This window comes from Mustela putorius, unplaced genomic scaffold, assembly GCF_011764305.1.
Source record: "Mustela putorius furo isolate JIRA1106 unplaced genomic scaffold, ASM1176430v1.1 tig00000179_pilon_pilon_pilon, whole genome shotgun sequence".
Taxonomy (NCBI): Eukaryota; Metazoa; Chordata; class Mammalia; order Carnivora; family Mustelidae; genus Mustela; species Mustela putorius.
This window is the reverse complement of record NW_025421305.1, coordinates 3,493,775-3,515,815: the sequence shown is the minus strand read 5'-3', so window position 1 is coordinate 3,515,815 and position 22,041 is coordinate 3,493,775. Positions and strand designations below refer to the sequence as shown.

Here is a 22,041-nt window from a genome sequence, read left to right as displayed (position 1 = left end):
GAATAATTGACTTTATCTTATGATTAAAAATGTAATATTTGGGGGAGCAAGTCTGGTGAACTTTGTGTATCAAAATCATTCATAATGTTTTTAATTTGAGTGTATTTTGAAAAAAATAAGCTGATGAAATGGATAACAGGCATACAGTTTGGTTCACCTTTTAAATTAGTTCTTGTTTTTTGGTATTTACATAATGATAGACTATAAGTAATACCTTGAATTTCTTTTGCACTTTAAAAGGTAAGTGTTCAGAAGTGCCTATTTTGGCAATTTATATGTCTGTCATGATGGTAAGTAATCATACAGTTAAGCCTACTACATGCATTAGAATATTTGTTAATAAGTGGCCATAATTACCTTTTTATGTTATTGGCCAAAGGAAAAGAAATCTGGTTATTGGAGTTATATAAAATGTTCAGCTATTCAAATAATTTAACATGCAAGTCTAGAAAGAATAAGTCAAGCAGGGAAGTGCTGACTTTTTCAATGAGTTGTCTTATTATTAGGGATGTTAGTAGCATTTTTCTTTCTTAGTATGTAACAGTAATTTTTAAAAGCACTTCAAGTCAAGTTACATTAATTTCTCATTAACAATTCTGAAAATATTGGGATGGAGCCTTATTTTTCTCTGTTTTTAAGAGAGGTAGTAGAGCAATTGACTGGTCCTAGCAGTCACCAGCAAGGGTTATTGTTCTGCAATGAATTGCTTATATGATGGGTAACTTTATGGAAGTTAGTTAGCTGTAGTTTATCTGTTAAAGAAACCATGTAGACAGTAACACTATTATGTCTTCTAGGTCAGTTGGGAAGAATGAATAATAAATATCACTAATACGGTTTTGTAGGTCCTAATATAAGACAGAATACTCCAAGCCTTGTATCACAGAAAGTGCCCAATAACACAAATTACATAAATTTAGATTCAGTGCAATATGGTTGTCCATACTAGCTAAATGAATTAGACTGAAAACTGGTTTGAATCTAAATAAATCAATTTATGAAAACTTCCTTTTATTTGTTAGCAAGTTCTTTAACCCTAATAAGATTTTAAGGAAATGTATCTTGCAGAAGATTCAGCATTCATGGGGATAGTAAGTAAAATCATGAGTCACCAATCTGTCTCCCTCCCTTTCCTCTCTTTCTCTTCATATGTCAGAGTTCTAGAAGTTCAGACTTCTAATGAATGTTCATTCATTGGCTACATAGACCTTTGACTGTTCAGAGAATCCAGTTGTAGGTATTCCCTCCAGTGGGATAATCCTTCCATATTCTTTTTTTTTTTTTTTAGATTTTATTTATTTATGACAGAGAGAGATAGCAAGAGAGGGAACATAAGCACAGGTGAGCTGGAGAGGGAGAAGCAGGCTTCCTGCGGAGCAGAGAGCCCTCTATGGGGCTAGATCCCAGGACACTGGGCTCATGAGCTAAGCCAAAGGCAGATGCTTAAAGACTGAGCCACCCAGGCACCCTTCCTTCAGTATTCTTAATAAAGATAGAAAAAAAAAAAGCATGATAGGAGGAAAGCAGAGGAGAGTCTTCTAAGACAACATATCTGGCTGAGTACTAGCAAAAACCAAGCAAAATAAGAAGCAGAAAGGAATTAACTCCCGACCTCCCTCCCCCCTCCGCATTATGACCACTACCATCACTGGAAGAAAAAGAAAAAGATTGAGTATTAGTTAGCATTGAAATGGAGAGGCTGATTGTACTGAAGAGAATGGGTTAATTGGAGATGTTGAAGTTAGCAACTCAAATTTTGGATTTTTTTCTCCCTAAGACATCAACTCATAGCATAACTCTATGCCCTTGCCAGTGAGAAAGCAGATATGCTTTCAGTGGCAACTTGGTGGCCTTTAGCAAATATGAAAAAGAATGTACAGTATTCTTTATTTTGTGTGCTTTTGTAGATAACAAATAGCAACTCCTCTTACCTTTTGATTATTTCAATTTTCTTCTTTCTTGTCAAAGATATTTTCTTTAAAATTCAAAATTACATAATTAAATTTGGCACACAAGTTATTATTAAAGTTATCAGTATCCTTTACAAAAGAGTTACCATTTGCAAGAGCTTTTAATATGTAGCCACATAACTTTAAAAAAATCATCTCAGTCATCCTAATTGAGCTGTAGACTTAAAATGTTCTCTTTACAGGATGTGGCTCTTCTTGTCTCATTTTTAATTTAAAGTAATGCTAGTTTTTGCTAAATGTGGTAAGAATTTCTCATGTTTTTATTATGCCTTTGGTTGCAAAACACAAATGTCGATCATACTATACTTATATAAAATATATTATTTTGAAAATCATTGATAAAAACAGTTATTGCCATACCTCATGCTCTTTGAAAATTCCAAAGCCATAGGTGCTGTCAGATAACTTTATAAGTGGTGGCTTAAAATGCTGTTGCCTACTTCAGCAATGTAGAAAGAACCACACCATATATTCTGTTGAAGGCAAAGCTATCAGAAGCAATGTCGGTATGAAAAGGCTTAAAGTGAATTATTCACCTCTTAACTCTCAGTTGTTTTTAGTGTGCTGCAAAGAGAATGCTCCCTATCAATGTGAAAAGCAGTGCCTTTGAAATAAGGGAAAAGTTCAACTTGTTTGACTTTGTTTTCAACCCAATGGCATCAATAAATGCAGTGAACTTTATGTGCCCAATTCAAAAGAATTTTGAAAATTCCACTCCCCTGTACTTCTGAAACAGGATAACACAGATCATCTTAGTATAGCTGAAGCTATAATGTTATGATTTAACAGCATACTACACAACTAAACCCAAATTTGTTTGTGAGAAGTAAATTCTCTCTTAATGAGGACTTCAAAGAGTTAAGGACATACTTTCGTTTTTCTTTAACAATTCCTATTCTAAATCAACATTTCTAGAATTAAAACTTTCTTCATTTTTGTATTGCAATCTTTGGGAAATCCTTCTGGTATTTGACATACCTGTCTCTGCTTTCTAGTATATTACAAATTTAAAAATATAATGTTGACACAAATATGTAAAACTTGTACAAACACAAAGTATAAATATAACATTATATATATTTATACTTTGTGTTTGTGGGTTTTTTTTAAGATTTTATTTATTTATTTCAGAGAGAGAGAGAGAGATCACAAGTAGGCAGAGAGGTAGGCAGAGAGAGGGAAGCAGGCTCTCTGTGAGCAGAGAGCTTCATGTGGGGCTTGATCCCAGGACCCTAAGATCATGACCTGAGCCGAATGCAGAGGTTTAAGCCACTGAGCCACCCAGGTGCCCCGTGTGTCTGTTAAATATATATATATACATGCACTCTGTCAGTAGAGTATACAACTCTTGATTTCAGAGTCACAAGTTCAAGTTGTACATTGGGCATGTTCTTTCTTGAAAGAAGAAAAAAAAAACTGTTCCTTTGCAATAAATGGAGTAATACAAACTTCATTTGAAGTATTTATGTTATGGCTGGGAATTGTGTGTGTGTGTAACACACACACACACACACACACACACACACACACACACACAATTATTGAGGTAAATGCTTTTGGAACCCGGTACAAAATGCTGCATCTTTTCTTCAAGTGTCTAATCTGCTGTCAGTCCTATTTAATGTATTTTTCATTTCAAATATTGTAGTTTTCACTTTTAGAATTTCCATTTGGTTTTTTTTTTGTATCATCTATTTCTCTCCTTCAGGCCTAAGATGAAGATGATACAAAGGGAGGTACTGAGGACTCAACATTTAAGGAGACACTTATTCTCAGGTTCATGCTTTCATGTTCTTGACCGTATTTTTAATATTCGAACACATTTTTAAGATTCTTTTTGGTTAATTTCATCATATTTTTCGTGCCTGGATCTGTTTTTTTGATGTTCCCCTAGCCATGGATTATATTTTCCTAGTTTATTGCATACCTTATCATTCCTGATCAGATGTCAGATGTTGTGAACCTTACATTGTTGAAAGCTGGATTTTTAAAATATTGCCTAGGGCCCAAGCTAAATGTACATTTGTGGAGTGAATTCACCCACTGAGTCTCTGTCTCAAAGGTCTCATCTTTGATAAACGGGCACAGAAAGGTGAAAGGATATCAAGGAAACCAGTGTTTCCACGTCAAGGATTCTGGAAATGCCAGAGCTGTTTGGTTTGTCAAGAATTTTCTCCATAGGAAATTTCCTAACTGCCCCATAACTCTGTAATGGGAAATATAAGAGAATACTGGAAATTAGCACCAAGGTATTTTGCATGTATTTATCACAGTGATTGCCCTAATCACAGATTGAATTCTAGAATTTACTGAAATAGCATCTAGGATGGCGAAAACTAACCATACGATCTATTTTCCTAATGCTGAATTTTTTTCCTCTCTTCCTTTTGTGGGAATACTTTGGGAAATAGCATTCTGGTATTTTTTTCTTAGAAATTAATTAGAAATGAGACTCAGAGTGATGAGGTCTTTATTTTTCTTATCCCACAGTTTTCTCATTTTTTAGAAATCCAAATATTGTTTAAAATTGCTCAGACTTAACACCCACTTATCATTATTTTATGATTATTACAGTGCTGCATGTAGGATTTTTTTCTAATGCAAAAGTTATAACAAGAATTGTATTTGATAACTGAGAAATTTTCATATATTGTCTCATATAAAATATAAAACCACATATTTTAAATAGTATATCCTAATTTTGCCACCAAAGTTGCAAAACCACTTTGAAGATATTTTGCATATACTTTGGTACATCTTAGACACCAACCATTTCCTATTAAAATGTCTTTAGAGTTTTTACAAAGGTACTCTGTTCACTTCCAAATGCAGAATCAATTTATAAGGCATTTTCTGAATTTAGAAACTCACGGTTTCTGAGGATGGATCCCAGTTCTTCACAATGTAGCCATGTTTCTTTCCTGCATTGAAGTTTAAAACAACAACAACAACAAACTGTTTCTTTGTTGGGATGCTTGGCTGGCTCTGTCTGTAGAGCATGCAACTCTTGATATCAGGGTCACAAGTTCAAGTTGCACATTGGGCATGGGGCCTACTTAAAAGAAGGGAAAAAAAAAAAGCTGTTCCTTTGCAATAAATGCAGTCTGCAAACTTCATTTGAAGTATTTATGTATGGCTGGGAAAATGGGAACTGCACACAAAAAAAAAAGATCTTCGAAATTAACGAAAATTTTGCTAAATAATTCATATTAAGGTGGATGTCTTAGAGAACTTTTGCTTGGGTTTGCTAGTGTGGCTAAATAGACCTTTATATCTTGAATCCATTTGTAGTCTGTCCAAATTTCTACATAGATTTTAAAGTTGGCTTTATATCATTTTAAAAGACAAAGTTCAGAAACAGTGTTTTTATTGAAGATACTTAATAAAAGAACTTGTAGTTTTATAATCTTCTTTGAGATGGAAGAATCTTCAGTATATATGACACTCAGATAATCACTTTAGTGTAATTTGCCATTACCTTTTATTAGAATATAGTAATGAAACTTTTTTTGAGTGTAGAGTTCTGTGTATTTTTAATCATGTACATATAAAAGCTTCATTAAACCACCACCATAATCAGGATATTGAATAGTTCTATCACCCAGAAAACTTCTTATGCTATATCTATAGTCAACTTTAAACCTTGGCATCCCCTGATCTTTTCTTTGTCATCATTTTTGCTATTTTCTTTTTTGAAAATTTTTATAAATAGAATCATCCTGTATGTGATTTTTTGAGGCTGGCTTCTTTCACTCACCAAAATGCTTTTGAGATTCATCCATTTTATTACATAAGTGGTTTGTTTTTTTTATTGCTAAATAGTTTTCCATTACGTGCATGTACCATAGTCTGTTTATCTGTTCATCTATTGAAAGATATCTGGGCTGACTCCCGTTTTGACAAATTGAGCTCCTGTAAATATTTATGTACAAATCTTTCATGTGAGTCTAGTTTACATTTCTTTAAAGTAAATACCAAATTGCTGTGTCATTTTGGTTCTTTTTTTTTCCTATGGATTATACTTTTTTGGTATCATGTCTAAGAACTATGCCAAATGTCAGGTCACAAAGATTTTCTGCTAAGTTTTCTTCTACAGTTTTATATTTTTACATTTACATTTAGACATATGATCCATTTTCACACACACACACACACACACACACACATATGTTTATATATAAATGTGAGGTGCAGGTTAAGGTTCATTTCTACTGAATTATCTATTGAATTGCCTTTGCAACTTTGTCAAAAATCAATTGGCCTTATTTCTGTGGGCTACTTATGGGCAGTCTCTTCTTTTCTATTGATCTCTGTCTTTTTCTGTCTACAATACTATACTGTCTTGATTAGTGTGGCTTCTTAGTAAGTCTCAAAATAGTGTGATTCCTTCAACTTTATTCTCCTTCAAAATTATTTTGCCTTTTATAGTCACTTTGCTTCTTGTTATAAATTTTAGAATCTCATCTATATTTACATAAAATCATACTGTAAATATGAATATTATTATGTTAGGTGTATAGATTGTTTGAGGACCATTAACATCTTTACCATGTTGAGTTTCCACTCCATTGACACAATATATCTCTTCATCTATTTAGGTCTTCTTTGATTCATTTCATAATTTTTGCCATGTTCAGGGTATAGATTCTGTACTTATCATTTGAAAATATTTATTTGCTAAGTGTTTGAATTTTAGGGAACTATGCTAAATGTATTGTTTTTGAAATTTTGATTTTCTATAGTTTGTTGCTAGTATATAGAAATATTGATTTTTGTGTGATGACCTTGAATATGGCAACCTTAGCTTATTGATTTCTAAGAAATTTTGTTTGTGATTCGTTTTGATTGCTTTTTATTTCCTGCCTAAACAATAATTTGTGAATACAATAACTGAAAATTTTCCCCTTCCTTTTTAATTTACCCATTTCTTTTTCTTGCCATATTGAACTTACTGGGTCTTTTCCTACAATGGTGAATAAAAGTGGTGAAAGCAAGGGTGAAAACTTTTAGTGTTTCACTAGTAAGTTTGGTGTTAGTTATATATATATACATATATATATATATATATTTTTTTTTCCCCCCTTTGGTAGATGCTCTTTATACAGTTGGGGAAGTTTCCTTCTCAGATTTTGCTGAGAATTTTTATCAATAAGTGTTGACTTTTGTCAAATGCTTTATGTATTTTTAAAATTTCTATTTTTACTATTTTAATGATACAAAAATCTATTTTGTCTCCTTTTACTATTCATTTTCAACTCAACTTCCTTAGCCACTTGTAAGTAGTCATATCAAATTAATCTACTTCCACAAATAAAGAACTTACCCAATTTCAGCCAATATGGTTCAGTTTCAGTAAGTGCTTCCTTTTGGTCTTCCTCATGGATGTTTATATTTTTTAGATCATGATTTGTTTTCTAGAGTTATAATAAGATGAGCAAATTGTAGGATATATTAATATATATTCTGATATACTTTAGGAATAGTTTATTATTGATTACTGCTGACAAAAAATTCTGATTTTGAATATCACTTATAAATTGGCTATAATCTGCTGAGTACTTTTGGAGATATACATGGAGGCAAATAATCAAAGAAACCCTTCATATCATGCAGACCCACTTTGTGTGTCTCTTTAAGTGATTACTTGCTTATTTCTTCATGTTTTCGGTACAAAGGAAAGTAAGGAACATCAAAGTTTTCCTGTTCAGCAAACAAAATAACAATAAAACAAAAAGTCAAACTAGGAAGGTGGACTCAGTTTGATAAGATACTTTAGATCTGTTTTGTTATGAGTGAATAGTCACTAAAAATCCCATAGCCTTTGTCTTTTATCTTGACTGAAATAGATTAAAAAGATCATCACATAAGTTTTTAATGTGTTTGTTTTGGAACTTTCTGTAATGACCTACCAACTCCAGGTACTTTGAAAAAAATAATAAACAAATTATATGTTTTCAAAGTAAAAGTTACTGCATTCAAATTGAGTTTGAAGGGAAAACATTAGTTTGTACTATTAGTTTGTATGGAAGAGGATAGTTTTCAAGAATTACAAATATTCACAGTTAATTACTCTGCTGAAACCTAAAATGCCACAAGTGTCTGACCTCAAATTTTACTCTCTTCCTAGACTTAAAAGTTAAGATTTAGTGCTGCCTGGGTAGCTCAGTGGGTTGGGCCTCTGCCTTCGGCTCAGGTCATGATCTGAGATGTTCTGGGATCAAGCCCCACTTTGGGCTCTCTGCTGAGCAGGGAGCCTGCTTCTCCCTCTCTCTCTCTCTGTCTGCTCTCTACCTACTTGCGATCTCTGTCTGTCAAATAAATAAATAAAATCTTAAAAAAAAAGTTAAGATTTAGATATGTGCAAGCTAGAAATAAATTTTTGAGTACATTATTGGAAAATATCTTAAAACCCTTCTATTTCTAAATTAAATGATGCTGTGGTACATATGGCTTTTGTTTTGGGTCTATTTTCATTTTTCTATGCAAATACATTTATTTTATATTCAGATTAGTTTAAATGAGTTTTCTGACACCCTTGGAGCCTGGATAATGAAAATGTTATTTTCTATATTAAAACCAGTGTGGTTTTTATAGTGAGTTAGTTATATGTTTATTAAAGGCCAAATGGCTATTTCATTATGATAATTATAAACACACAGAACCTCTCACATTTCTACCTACTTTACTGGATAAATTCAGGCATTATTAGTAAACTTCTGCTATTCTGCTACTGATTAAGGTACAAATTTTTAAAAGTTGTACTTTGTGAAATTCTACAATAATAAACCAACCTTTCTTTTTTTTTTAATTCCTTTTTACCTCTCTTCACCCTCATTCCTCCACAGTATATATACTTTTTTCTCTCTTTCTCCTTTCTATTTTTCTTTTGCCTTTCTCCCTGCTTTATTTTTCTCATCTTTCTTTTCGTCTAAAATCCCTTTTTTAACGACTTCCTCTTGTGTTTCTATTTTCATCAAAATAACATTTGATGGCAATACTCTTGCTCAGTATTCATCAAGCACCCCGATTCATTCATGCAAACACACATACACACGTGCACATGCACACACACACATAATTTAAAAACAGCTCTTCATTCAGTGGGGAAATGTATTGTATTTCTCAGTTTAAGTCCTGTATTTCATCAGAGCTGTTTAGAACTTTAGCAATAGGCAAACACTTTCAGATACTGTCCCTATTCGAACAGAGGAAGGGAAGTTTCCCAGTCTGTCTCCGTATGTCTAACTGAATAGGGATCCATAGCCTGTGATGCTCCACCTAATTAAAGCCATTAAAGTCACAAGGTTACTTAAAATAGCACTTATAAAAGCTAGAGTTTCCACTTTCACTTTACATTTTACTCTCTCCTTCATACCCAGGATTCTGTTTTTCTGAAGTATTCTAAGATATTCATGGCTTAGTCTTCAACTGACAACAATAATCGGTTACATGCATGTTTTTGACCAATTTAGCAGATCTTATTAAGTTAAAATGTGGAGTTTTTAAGTAATAGTAATTTTAAAAATTGGAAAAATTCGTTTGCAAACATTTTGCCCCAGTATTTTTTTTGCCACTATTATTTAATTTAGTTTAATTCAATTTAATTTTTTTTTTTTAAAGTACGCTCCACGTCCAGCGTAGAGCCCAACATGTGGCTTGAACTCATGACCCTGAGATCAAGACCTGAGCTGATATCAAGTGGCACTTAACTGACTGAGCCACCCAGGTGTTCCCCCAAGCCCCCGCCGCCACTACTGTATTTACTAGAATATCGTTATCCTTAAGAATTGGTAGTTTGCTATTATGAAAAGAAAACTGAAGGTGCTTCACAGAATCTAAAAATTAGTAAAACATGTTAATGAAACATGTCTACATGTTTCTACATGTAGTTGCTACAAACTACTAGTTAAGGTGGATTAGAAGTGAGACATGTATTGACCTTATTTACCTTCATCTTCGCACTTTGATAAAGGTCAGTTGAACAACAACAGAAAAAGATTATAGATTAAGAAATTTATGAGGATACTTCCTGTCCCCAAACTTTTAACAGTGAAACTTAGACAGTACTTTAAGCTATTACTCTTAACATATCTTTTTTTTTTCTCCTTCCAGTAATATTTCAAGAAAGCCGCAAAATCAAATTATTACATGGGAAGAAAAAAGGGTCCTGTTAGTTTAAATGAGCTTTATTTATAAGGAAAATACATATTGTACTAATTAAGCCTTACCTTGGGCCCTCTTCTTCATGAATTGCATGCTCCCGTGTCACTGATACTTGCATGGTAGATGATGTTGTATGAATCTGTGGCTGCTTCAGAGCACAATGGTGTGATATGAAGTGATGCAGAAAACAGGAGAACCTTTGTCGCTGAGTCAGCTGCAAGAAGAAGTGATGTGTATGAATGTACAGTATAGGGAGATCTATGAAAGATCTAGTATCTTTCTCCCAAAAGACTCTGTTCCGTGATACAAGGAGAATTCAGTTCTTTTTGGCAGACCTCCACATCAGTTTGGAAGCAGTAAAACAACCACAAAAACAAGCCTGGTTTCTCAATGTCTTTACTCTCAATATTTTAAGTAACATTTTATTTCTTGTTTTCATTTTACTTTGTTTTTAATAACCAGAAGTAATACCCGTTTCCACTGCCTGCTTTGAGTTCAATGCCGTAGTAAGAATGTAGATGAGAATGAATTATAGAGATGAGTTCAGCCATATGTGCTGTGCTTGTAATTGTTATTGGCAAAATTTGAAGTAAATGCCCTGTATCTCTTAATTGAGGAGTGGATGACTTTAAGTGATATTACATCAAGGAGGGCATAGAATCCCAGCAGATGATGTAATTATGTTTAAAAATGAGTATTATTAAATAATTCACACTTTTAATATGGAGAAATTAGGCCATTTTTCCACTCCTCCCACAAATGTTCGATCTTAATATCTAAGTAATGAAACAACACAGACTGTGTTATCCATCCTCGTGGTAACAGAGAATGCCAGTTATGACAGGCTCATTGTTTACTTTAACAGGTAATTTGTGGACCGGAATCATTTAATTGTTCTGAGTACATAATTACATGTCAGCAATTTCCAATTTAATTAAAATGTACAAATCTGAAGATTAAGGGAATTTTTGAATTATTAATCATTTTTCCACTAGGAAATCTTGTTGCTCTGCAGGAGATTTGTCCAGTGTACAACTATACGTATTTTTTTCCTTCTCTTTCGCAGACAGACAATTTTCCCGCAGAGCCCAATTACATGGGCAGCAGGCAGCAGTTTGTTCAAAGGTAAGGCCTATTAAATAACTTTCTCGGCTTCCCCATTTGCATTCGTGTCAAAATTGCTTTGCAAGAGACTACATTTCAGATTCAGACTCCTAGAGACAACACTTTCTCTTCTTTTTCTTTATATGTATTTCAGTAGCTCCACGTTTAAGGACCCAGAAAGAGCCAGCCTGAGAGACAGTGGGCACGGGGACAGTGATCAGGCTGACAGTGACCAAGACACTAACAAAGGCTCCTGCTGTGACATGTCTGTTAGGGAGGCACTCAAGATGAAAACTACTTCAACTAAAAGCCAACCACTTGAACAAGGTGAGTGAAGCCTTCCAATGCTTACAAAGTGTAAAGCTTAAGCAATCATTATAAACCTATTAGTACTGGAGTTGCAGTTTATCACGCTGGAATGGACCATTGATAATAAATCAAAAGAAACAGCAAATCCAGATCTTGTCCCAGACAGAAAGCAGCTATTCAATTCTTCAGTAATAACAGAAAAAGGAAGACCATGGATATTAATCTGTAATCTTCTTAAAATGAGAACTTGACCAAAGTCACTAGATTGTTCATATCTTTATGGACATTTCCTAACCTTTTCCATTTTGTGTTTATCAACAAGGAAAGTAGGGCATATTTAATTAGGTATGCACATCTTAATATACTAGTTTACAAGATTAAATTTAGTAAATTCACCTCATTTAGGTAAAATGAAAACCTGATTGGAATTTTAGAGCTCTTAGCAAGGTTTGTTTATTTTTAGCTTGAATTTTAGCCTCAAAGTCGTTATTCAAGAGTCAAACTACAGCGGAGCCAAAGTTTTGGCTCCTTTTTTGGATTTACATCTAAATCTGCAGGGATGTCAAATAAACACGTACTTGTTGGCCCTGATAGCGATATAATAAAGAAACACTTCTTAATAAATACATATATTTTTTTCTAAAAGTCTATCTTCAATTTTTTTTGTTTTATTAGTTTTGATGTTTTTATTGTTTCAAACACAAAGAAATATTTGCTAATGATTCACCCAAAGAAAAGTGAGCAGCTCTTTTGTGTAAGACTTAGACCCTGTGATTGTGAATATGTTTTTGTGTCTTATCATCATAAAAAAGGAAAAGAACAACTGGATAAGTCAATTTCAGAATTACAAATGCATTTATATTTGTTATACTAGTTCTCAAAATACTAATAGTATTTAAATATTCTAATGTTTATTATTTCAGTTTTTTCATGAGAAACTACTTCTCTTAAGATATTTATTGGTTGACAATTCAGAGAAAATACATTTTGCCTGTAGTGCAGTCTGTCATATCATACATACTTCAACACATATCATCTCTATTAAAATTTTAATACACACATTCACACATATATAAATTCAATGCAGACATAAGGGCATATGTTCCGTTTAATATATATTTAAATTTCTGTACTACAATTATGCTGTTTTTTAAAAGTTGGCCTCCCAAAAGGCCTTCTTTTGATAAATTTTAACTGCCAAATATACCATAGCAACTTTTTGTCTAATAATGCAACATTATGTTTTAAATTTTCAATAAAAGGTATTTGAATGCTTATAGAATATCTATAATTCCTACAAATTTGAATATTTACTTGAAGTGACTTAAGTGATCATGATGGGTTTTGATTATGTCATATTTAATATGTTAATTTTTTAGACAAAGTTTAAATAATGGGTTGTTGGATCTTAGTATTTGAATACAGAACCTAACATAGATTCATCTATGTATGTAATAAAGTGACTGACGGATAATGCACTGGCTACTTTTTGTAAAGCCGCATAGAGTAAGTAAAGAGTTTTGCCTTTATTATATTTTCGTGAGAAACTCTGTTAAGCAAAAAAAGTTTATATGCTGTTCACATTAACCCTTTAAATTTTTTTAACCACGTGAGTGATGTATTCGATGCGAAGGGGTAAGGATCCTTATAGAAAAAGGAAAAAGGAAGGGGTTTTATTCATGTCTGAAGATGTACTTTATACTGAAAGTCTGTTTTTTTCAACTTCAGTATCAGAAAATAATACCTTAAGAAGGTGGCTGTTGTTCTTAGAAGAAAGTACATTTGGCATATATTTTAGTTAATGTTACACATGAAACAATTGCTAGTGTAAGAGTGAGAATGCTAATGCAAATGTCTCCTCTAAAATGAGTAGTTGCCACACATCCTTATTAATAAATATGGGAAAGATATTAGGAATCTGAAAGCCACACTTAGATAATCTGTAATAATGAATTACAGGAGAGGTATTAACTTCTACTTTAAAACATGATTTGGGAGGATTAACTAAAGTAGTATTTCATTGATTTGTTGACTGTTTATTAATTCATTTATTTAATAAATATCTATAAATCCTTGTAATACATAAGGTGAGTTAGAATCTTTAGTAACGTCAAAAATAAATTTGACTTGGAGTGTGCCTTCAAGAAACTGTATGATGAGAGATCTCTCTTTCCTTCTCCTCTTTCTCTCTCTGTCTCTTGTCTCTCTCCCTCGCCCCCTCTCTCACTCCTCTTCTCTCTATTTACCTCTGTCTGTCATCTTATCTATCTCAATGTCCATCATCTATATCAACTTTTTTCTTTTCCTTCCTTCCTTTCTTCCTTCCTCCCTTTCTTCCTCCTCTTTTTTCCTCTTTTCTTTCTTTCTTATCTATGTTTATATCAATATCCATTTACCTATCTAGATTGGAGGAGGACATTAGCATTTACTGAGTTTTTACTATCTACTATAAACATTGCTAGCTGCATTTCAATGTTAGCTTATTTAACCTCCAAACTCTCAAATACTTATCATTTTTATCTTGCATTTAAGAAAACTGAGCTTATGGGAAATTTATTAATTTGTGCAACAGGTTGGAATATTATCCTCGCTCTAGATATAGCCAAACCTTGTGTCTTTTCTACACAACTTTGTCTCCAAATGGTAAAATTTGTTCAAAGAGACAATCTGATCCACTTCTATGACTAGATACCAAATAAATATTGAAGAGTAAGTTAAAACCCGAGTTCATGTATGCAAACCTTAGGGGAGAACATCAAAATAGCTCATATGCATTGAATGAATTATTCAGCACTTAAAACTTATTATCCTATTTATTTTTCATTGCATTTATAAATAGGTAAGTAATGTTACTCTCACATTTAGTAGATATTAAGAAATTTTCTCAATATTCTATAGCTGTAAGTAGTGAAATCAGCATTAGAAATAAAATGGCATGCCTTCAGAGCTCCCCCTCCACTTACCCAGGGGTGTATACTATTCACATAATGAACAGTTTACTCAGAAATAATTTTAAAATGTTTGAAGAAGCAATCAGACATTGTCTTGGTAAATATACGCTGTTAATTTATTTGAAAAGCATCATGAGAAACAATGATTCAATGCACACTTATAAAAAATAATTTTCTTTACAGATGAAGGATGATGACAGCCATCTTTAAGCAATTATCTCATGTCAGATTTCAAATATTAAACCCATTTTTAATACCTTTAAAATCTCCTAAGAAACAAAAGTAAATTTCCTCTTAGCAGAAAGAAACCGAAAACTAAACAAAAAAGAAACCTGCTTATGAGTCTTTTTCTCTTCTAAAAATTTGTAGTAGTGCCTTGTCACATTTCAATTTAAAAAAATCAGTACATAGGGGCACCTGGGTGGCTCAGTGGGTTAAGCCGCTGCATGATCCCAGGATCCTGGGATTGAGTCCCGCATCGGGCTCTCTGCTCAGCAGGGAGCCTGCTTCCCTCTCTCTCTCTCTCTGCCTGCCTCTCTGTCTACTTGTAATCTCTGTCTGTCAAATAAACAAATAAAATCTTTAAAAAAAAATCAGTACATATTATAGTTTACATTTTTATATTAATTTAGTTGGCATCTTTCTTTGTTTAAATTTTTTCTATAAAGAAAGATAATGTTCTATTTCTAAATCAAAATATTTCTTTAACTTAGAAATTAGAATCAATTGCAAGAATAATCTTCACATTTTCAATGGAAATTTTTGTGCTAATAATGGTTTTCCTTTGCAAAAGACTTAGGCCTTTGAGATTTTATATTATTAGTTTAAATATTACTTTTTTCTTCTCTTTTGCACAGATTTTTCCATTAGTTCTGTTCCTGATTACTGCGTTTTTTGCTTCTCTCAGCTTAATCATCCCAAATATACAACATTACTATATGTTACTCATTATTTTAGCAAAAATATTTGAAAGGGTTCAGTAGTTAATTGAAAGAGTGATATAGGACACTACAGCTGGGGATAGATTTAAGGATTTTATATTAATAAATCCTCTAATAGAAAGAGGTTATTTTAGTTTCTCTTAGTGAAATTTAAAAGATTCTTAAAGAATGTTTTTAGTTTCTTTCTATTTGATTGTTTTTTTTTTGTGCCCTTCTTCTCTATTTGTCAATTAGATTTTCTTCATGCTCCCTTTGTCAAATATTATAGGTAGGTAGGTAGGTAGGTAAAACAACCCACTCTGACTTCTTTTTTTTTTTTCTTTTTTTTTTTAGACTTTAATTTTTTATTTTTTATAAACATATATTTTTATCCCCAGGGGTACAGGTCTGGGAATCACCAGGTTTACACACTTCACAGCACTCACCAAATCACATACCCTCCCCAATGTCCATAATCCCACCCCCTTCTCCCAAACCCCCTCCCCCCGGCAACCCTCAGTTTGTTTTGTGAGATTAAGAGTCACTTATGGTTTGTCTCCCTCCCAATCCCATCTTGTTTCATTGATTCTTCTTCTACCCACTTAAGCCTCCATGTTGTATCACCACTTCCTCATATCAGGGAGATCATATGATAGTTGTCTTTCTCTGCTTGACTTATTTCGCTAAGCATGATACGCTCTAGTTCCATCCATGTTGTTGCAAATGGCAAGATTTCATTTCTTTTGATGGCTGCATAGTATTCCATTGTGTATATATACCACATCTTCTTGATCCATTCATCTGTTGATGGACATCTAGGTTCTTTCCATAGTTTGGCTATTGTGGACATGGCTGCTATAAACATTCGGGTGCATGTGCCCCTTTGGATCACTACATTTGTATCTTTAGGGTAAATACCCAATAGTGCAATTGCTGGGTCATAGGGCAGTTCTATTTTCAACATTTTGAGGTACCTCCATGCTGTTTTCCAGAGTGGCTGCACCAGCTTGCATTCCCACCAACAGTGTAGGAGGGTTCCCCTTTCTCCGCATCCTCGCCAGCATCTGTCATTTCCTGACTTGTTGATTTTAGCCATTCTGACTGGTGTGAGGTGATATCTCATTGTGGTTTTGATTTGTATTTCCCTGATGCCGAGTGATATGGAGCACTTTTTCATGTGTCTGTTTGCCATCTGGATGTCTTCTTTGCAGAAATGTCTGTTCATGTCTTCTGCCCATTTCTTGATTGGATTATTTGTTCTTTGGGTGTTGAGTTTGCTAAGTTCTTTATAGATTCTGGACACTAGTCCTTTATCTGATATGTCGTTTGCAAATATCTTCTCCCATTCTGTCAGTTGTCTTTTGATTTTGTTAACTGTTTCCTTTGCTGTGCAAAAGCTTTTGATCTTGATGAAATCCCAGTAGTTCATTTTTTCCCTTGCTTCCCTTGCCTTTTGCGTTGTTCCTAGGAAGATGTTGCTGCGGCCGAGGTCGAAGAGGTTGCTGCCCGTGTTCTCCTCAAGGATTTTGATGGATTCCTTTCGTACATTGAGGTCCTTCATCCATTTTGAGTCTATTTTTGTGTGTGGTGTAAGGGAATGGTCCAATTTCATTTTTCTGCATGTGGCTGTCCAATTTTCCCAGCACCATTTATTGAAAAGGCTGTCTTTTTTCCATTGGACATTCTTTCCTGCTTTGTCGAAGATTAGTTGACCATAGAGTTGAGGGTCTATTTCTGGGCTCTCTATTCTGTTCCATTGATCTATGGGTCTGTTTTTGTGCCAGTACCATGCTGTCTTGATGATGACAGCTTTGTAATAGAGCCTGAAGTCCGGAATTCTGATGCCACCAACGTGGGCTTTCTTTTTCAATATCCCTTTGGCTATTCGAGGTCTTTTCTGGTTCCATATAAATTTTAGCATTATTTGTTCCATTTCTTTGAAAAAGATGGATGGTACTTTGATAGGAATTGCATTAAATGTGTAGATTGCTTTAGGTAGCATAGACATTTTCACAATATTTATTCTTCCAATCCAGGAGCATGGAACATTTTTCCATTTCTTTGTGTCTTCCTCAATTTCTTTCATGAGTACTTTATAGTTTTCTGAGTATAGATTCTGTGTCTCTTTGGTTAGGTTTATTCCTAGGTATCTTATGGTTTTGGATGCAATTGTAAATGGGTTTGACTCCTTAATATCTCTTTCTTCTGTCTTGCTGTTGGTGTAGAGAAATGCAACTGATTTCTGTGCATTGATTTTATATCCTGACACTTTACTGAATTCCTGTATAAGTTCTAGCAGTTTTGGAGTGGAGTCTTTTGGGTTTTCCACATATAGTATCATATCATCTGCGAAGAGTGATAATTTGACTTCTTCTTTGCTGATTTGGATGCCTTTAATTACCTTTTGTTGTCTGATTGCTGAGGCTAGGACCTCTAGTACGATGTTGAATAGCAGTGGTGATAATGGACATCCTTGCCGTGTTCCTGACCTTAGCAGAAAAGCTTTCAGTTTTTCTCCATTGAGAATGATATTTGCGGTGGGTTTTTCATAGATGGCTTTGATGATATTGAGGTATGTGCCCTCTATCCCTACACTTTGAAGAGTTTTGATCAGGAAGGGATGTTGTACTTTGTCAAATGCTTTTTCAGCATCTATTGAGAGTATCATATGGTTCTTGTTCTTTCTTTTATTGATGTGTTGTATCATATTGACTGATTTGCGGATGTTGAACCAACCTTGCAGCCCTGGAATAAATCCCACTTGGTCGTGGTGAATAATCTTTTTAATGTACTGTTGAATCCTATTGGCTAGTATTTTGTTGAGTATTTTCGCATCTGTGTTCATCAAGGATATCGGTCTATAGCTCTCTTTTTTGGTGGGATCCTTGTCTGGTTTTGGGATCAAGGTGTTGCTGGCCTCATAAAATGAGTTTGGAAGTTTTCCTTCCATTTCTATTTTTTGGAACAGTTTCAGGAGAATAGGAATTAGTTCTTTAAATGTTTGGTAGAATTCCCCCGGGAAGCCATCTGGCCCTGGGCTTTTGTTTGTTTGGAGATTTTTAATGACTGTTTCAATCTCCTTACTGGTTATGGGTCTGTTCAGGCTTTCTATTTCTTCCTGGTTCAGTTGTGGTAGTTTATATGTTTCTAGGAATGCATCCATTTCTTCCAGATTGTCAAATTTATTGCCGTAGAGTTGCTCATAGTATGTTCTTATAATAGTTTGTATTTCTTTGGTGTTAGTTGTGATCTCTCCTCTTTCATTCATGATTTTATTTATTTGGGTCCTTTCTCTTTTCTTTTTGATAAGTCGGGCCAGGGGTTTATCAATTTTATTAATTCTTTCAAAGAACCAGCTCCTAGTTTCGTTGATTTGTTCTATTGTTTTTTGGGTTTCTATTTCATTGATTTCTGCTCTGATCTTTATGATTTCTCTTCTCCTGCTGGGCTTAGGGTTTCTTTCTTGTTCTTTCTCCAGCTCCTTTAGGTGTAGGGTTAGGTTGTGTACCTGAGACCTTTCTTGTTTCTTGAGAAAGGCTTGTACCGCTATATATTTTCCTCTCAGGACTGCCTTTGTTGTGTCCCACAGATTTTGAACCGTTGTATTTTCATTATCATTTGTTTCCATGATTTTTTTCAATTCTTCTTTAATTTCCCGGTTGACCCATTCATTCTTTAGAAGGATACTGTTTAGTCTCCATGTATTTGGGTTCTTTCCAAACTTCCTTTTGTGGTTGAGTTCTAGCTTTAGAGCATTGTGGTCTGAAAATATGCAGGGAATGATCCCAATCTTTTGATACCGGTTGAGTCCTGATTTAGGACCGAGGATGTGATCTATTCTGGAGAATGTTCCATGTGCACTAGAGAAGAATGTGTATTCTGTTGCTTTGGGATGAAATATTCTGAATATATCTGTGATGTCCATCTGGTCCAGTGTGTTGTTTAAGGCCTTTATTTCCTTGCTGATCTTTTGCTTGGATGACCTGTCCATTTCAGTGAGGGGAGTGTTAAAGTCCCCTACTATTATTGTATTATTGTTGATGTGTTTCTTTGATTTTGTTATTAAGTGGTTTATATAGTTGGCTGCTCCCACATTGGGGGCATAGATATTTAAAATTGTTAAATCTTCTTGTTGGACAGACCCTTTGAGTATGATATAGTGTCCTTCCTCATCTCTTATTATAGTCTTTGGCTTAAAATCTAATTGATCTGATATAAGGATTGCCACTCCTGCTTTCTTCTGATGTCCATTAGCATGGTAAAATCTTTTCCACCCCTTCACTTTAAATCTGGAGGTGTCTTCGGGCTTAAAATGTGTTTCTTGGAGGCAACATATAGATGGGTTTTGTTTTTTTATCCATTCTGATACCCTGTGTCTTTTGACAGGGGCATTTAGCCCATTCACATTCAGGGTAACTATTGAGAGATATGAATTTAGTGCCATTGTATTGCCTGTAAGGTGACTGTTACTGTATATGGTCTCTGTTCCTTTCTGATCTACCACTTGTAGGCTCTCTCTTTGCTTAGAGGACCCCTTTCAAGATTTCCTGTAGAGCTGGTTTGGTATTTGCAAATTCTTTCAGTTGTTGTTTGTCCTGGAAGCTTTTAATCTCTCCTTCTATTTTCAATGATAGCCTAGCTGGATATAGTATTCTTGGCTGCATGTTTTTCTCGTTTAGTGCTCTGAAAATATCATGCCAGCTCTTTCTGGCCTGCCAGGTCTCTGTGGATAAGTCAGCTGCCAATCTAATATTTTTACCATTGTATGTTACAGACTTCTTTTCCCGGGCTGCTTTCAGGATTTTCTCTTTGTCACTGAGACTTGTAAATTTTACTATTAGGTGACAGGGTGTGGGCCTATTCTTATTGATTTTGAGGGGCGTTCTCTGAACCTCCTGAATTTTGATGCTCGTTCCCTTTGCCATATTGGGGAAATTCTCCCCAATAATTCTCTCCAGTATACCTTCTGCTCCCCTCTCACTTTCTTCTTCTTCTGGAATCCCAATTATTCTAATGTTGTTTCGTCTTATGGTGTCACTTATCTCTCGAATTCTCCCCTCGTGGTCCAGTAGCTGTTTGTCCCTCTTTTGCTCAGCTTCTTTATTTTCTGTCATTTGGTCTTCTATATCACTAATTCTTTCTTCTGCCTCATTTATCCTAGCAGTTAGAGCCTCCATTTTTGATTGCACCTCATTAATAGCTTTTTTGATTTCACCTTGGTTAGATTTTAGTTCTTTTATTTCTCCAGAAAGGGCTTTTATATCTCTCGAGAGGGTTTCTCTAATATCTTCCATGCCTTTTTCGAGCCCGGCTAGAACCTTGAGAATTGTCATTCTGAACTCTAGATCTGACATATTACCGATGTCTGTATTGATTAGGTCCCTAGCCTTCGGTACTGCCTCTTGTTCTTTTTTTTGTGTTGAATTTTTACGTCTTGTCATTTTGTCCAGATAAGAGTAAATGAAGGGGCAAGTAAAATACTAAAAGGGTGGCAACAACCCCAGGAAAATATGCTTTAACCAAATTAGAAGAGATCCAAAATCGTGAGTGGGGAGAAAGGGGATAAAAAGAGGTTCAAAAAGGAAGAAAGAAAAAAAAAACAAAAAGAAAAGAAAAAAAGAAAAGAAAAGAATTTTTAAAAAAAGAAAATACCTAAGAAAAATGTAAAAAAGAAAAAATATATATATTAGATAAACTAGTAAAAATCGTTAAAAAAGAAAAAGGTAACAGTTAAAAAAAAAATTTTACCCGAAGGCGAGAAAGGAAAAAAAAAAAAAATGAGAAAGAAAAAATTAAATTAACTGCAAGACTAAAAAAAAATCACAGGAAAAACGCCATGAGTTCCGTGCTTGGCTTTCTCCTCCTCTGGAATTCTGCTGCTCTCCTTGGTATTGAAACCGCACTCCTTGGTAGGTGAACTTGGTCTCGGCTGGATTTCTTGTTGATCTTCTGGGGGAGGGGCCTGTTGTAGTGATTCTCAAGTGTCTTTGCCCCAGGCGGAATTACACCGCCCTTACCTGGGGCCGGGGTGAGTAATCCCCTCGGGTTTGCTTTCAGGAGCTTTTGTTCCCTGAGCGCTTTCCATAGAGTTCCAGAGGACGGGAATACAAATGGCGGCCTCCTGGTCTCCGGCCCAGAGGAGCCGAGAGCCCAGGGCCGCACTCCTCAGTGCGTGCTCAGAGAACCGCGCCCAGTTACTCCCGTCTGCCTGACCTCCGGCCGCGCTCCGAACTCACCGAGCCTGCGACCGGTTCAAGGTAACACGGAGCTGTGAGCTTACTGTCGGCTCTGTCTCTGTAGCCGGCTTTCCCGTTCCAATACCCGCAAGCTCTGCGACACTCAGACACCCCCGATCCTTCTGTGACCCTGCGGGACCTGAGGCCACGCTGACCCCGCGTGGGCTTCGCCCCGGTTTAGCCTCTGGAGCGATGTCCCTCAGCGGAAAAGACTTTTAAAAGTCCTGATTTTGTGGGCGGTTGCTCCGCCGCTTGCCGGGAGCCGGCCCCTCCCCCCGGGGTCTATCTTCCCGTCGCTTTGGATTCACTTCTCCGCCGGTCCTACCTTTCAGAAAGTGGTTGTTTTTCTGTTTCCAGAATTGCTGTTCTTCTTCTCTTCGATCTGCCG

The 22,041-nt window shown here is 35.0% G+C and overlaps 1 protein-coding gene across 6 annotated transcripts in view; it reads left to right on the top strand.

Annotated features, from left to right (window-relative positions):
- PCDH17 (protocadherin 17) overlaps window positions 1–22,041 on the top strand; it is a 105,027-nt gene that overhangs the window by 25,324 nt on the left and 57,662 nt on the right. For 4 of the 6 annotated variants that reach the window (XM_045076605.1, XM_045076608.1, XM_045076607.1 and 1 more), the window contains 2 exons: window positions 11,200–11,258; window positions 11,392–11,564. In XM_045076605.1, the coding sequence (XP_044932540.1) occupies window positions 11,200–11,258; window positions 11,392–11,564 (232 nt within the window). Of the gene's footprint in view, window positions 1–11,199; window positions 11,259–11,391; window positions 11,565–22,041 lie in introns of those variants that run through there. The other 2 variants (XM_045076606.1, XM_004777685.3) reach the window with 2 other exon arrangements.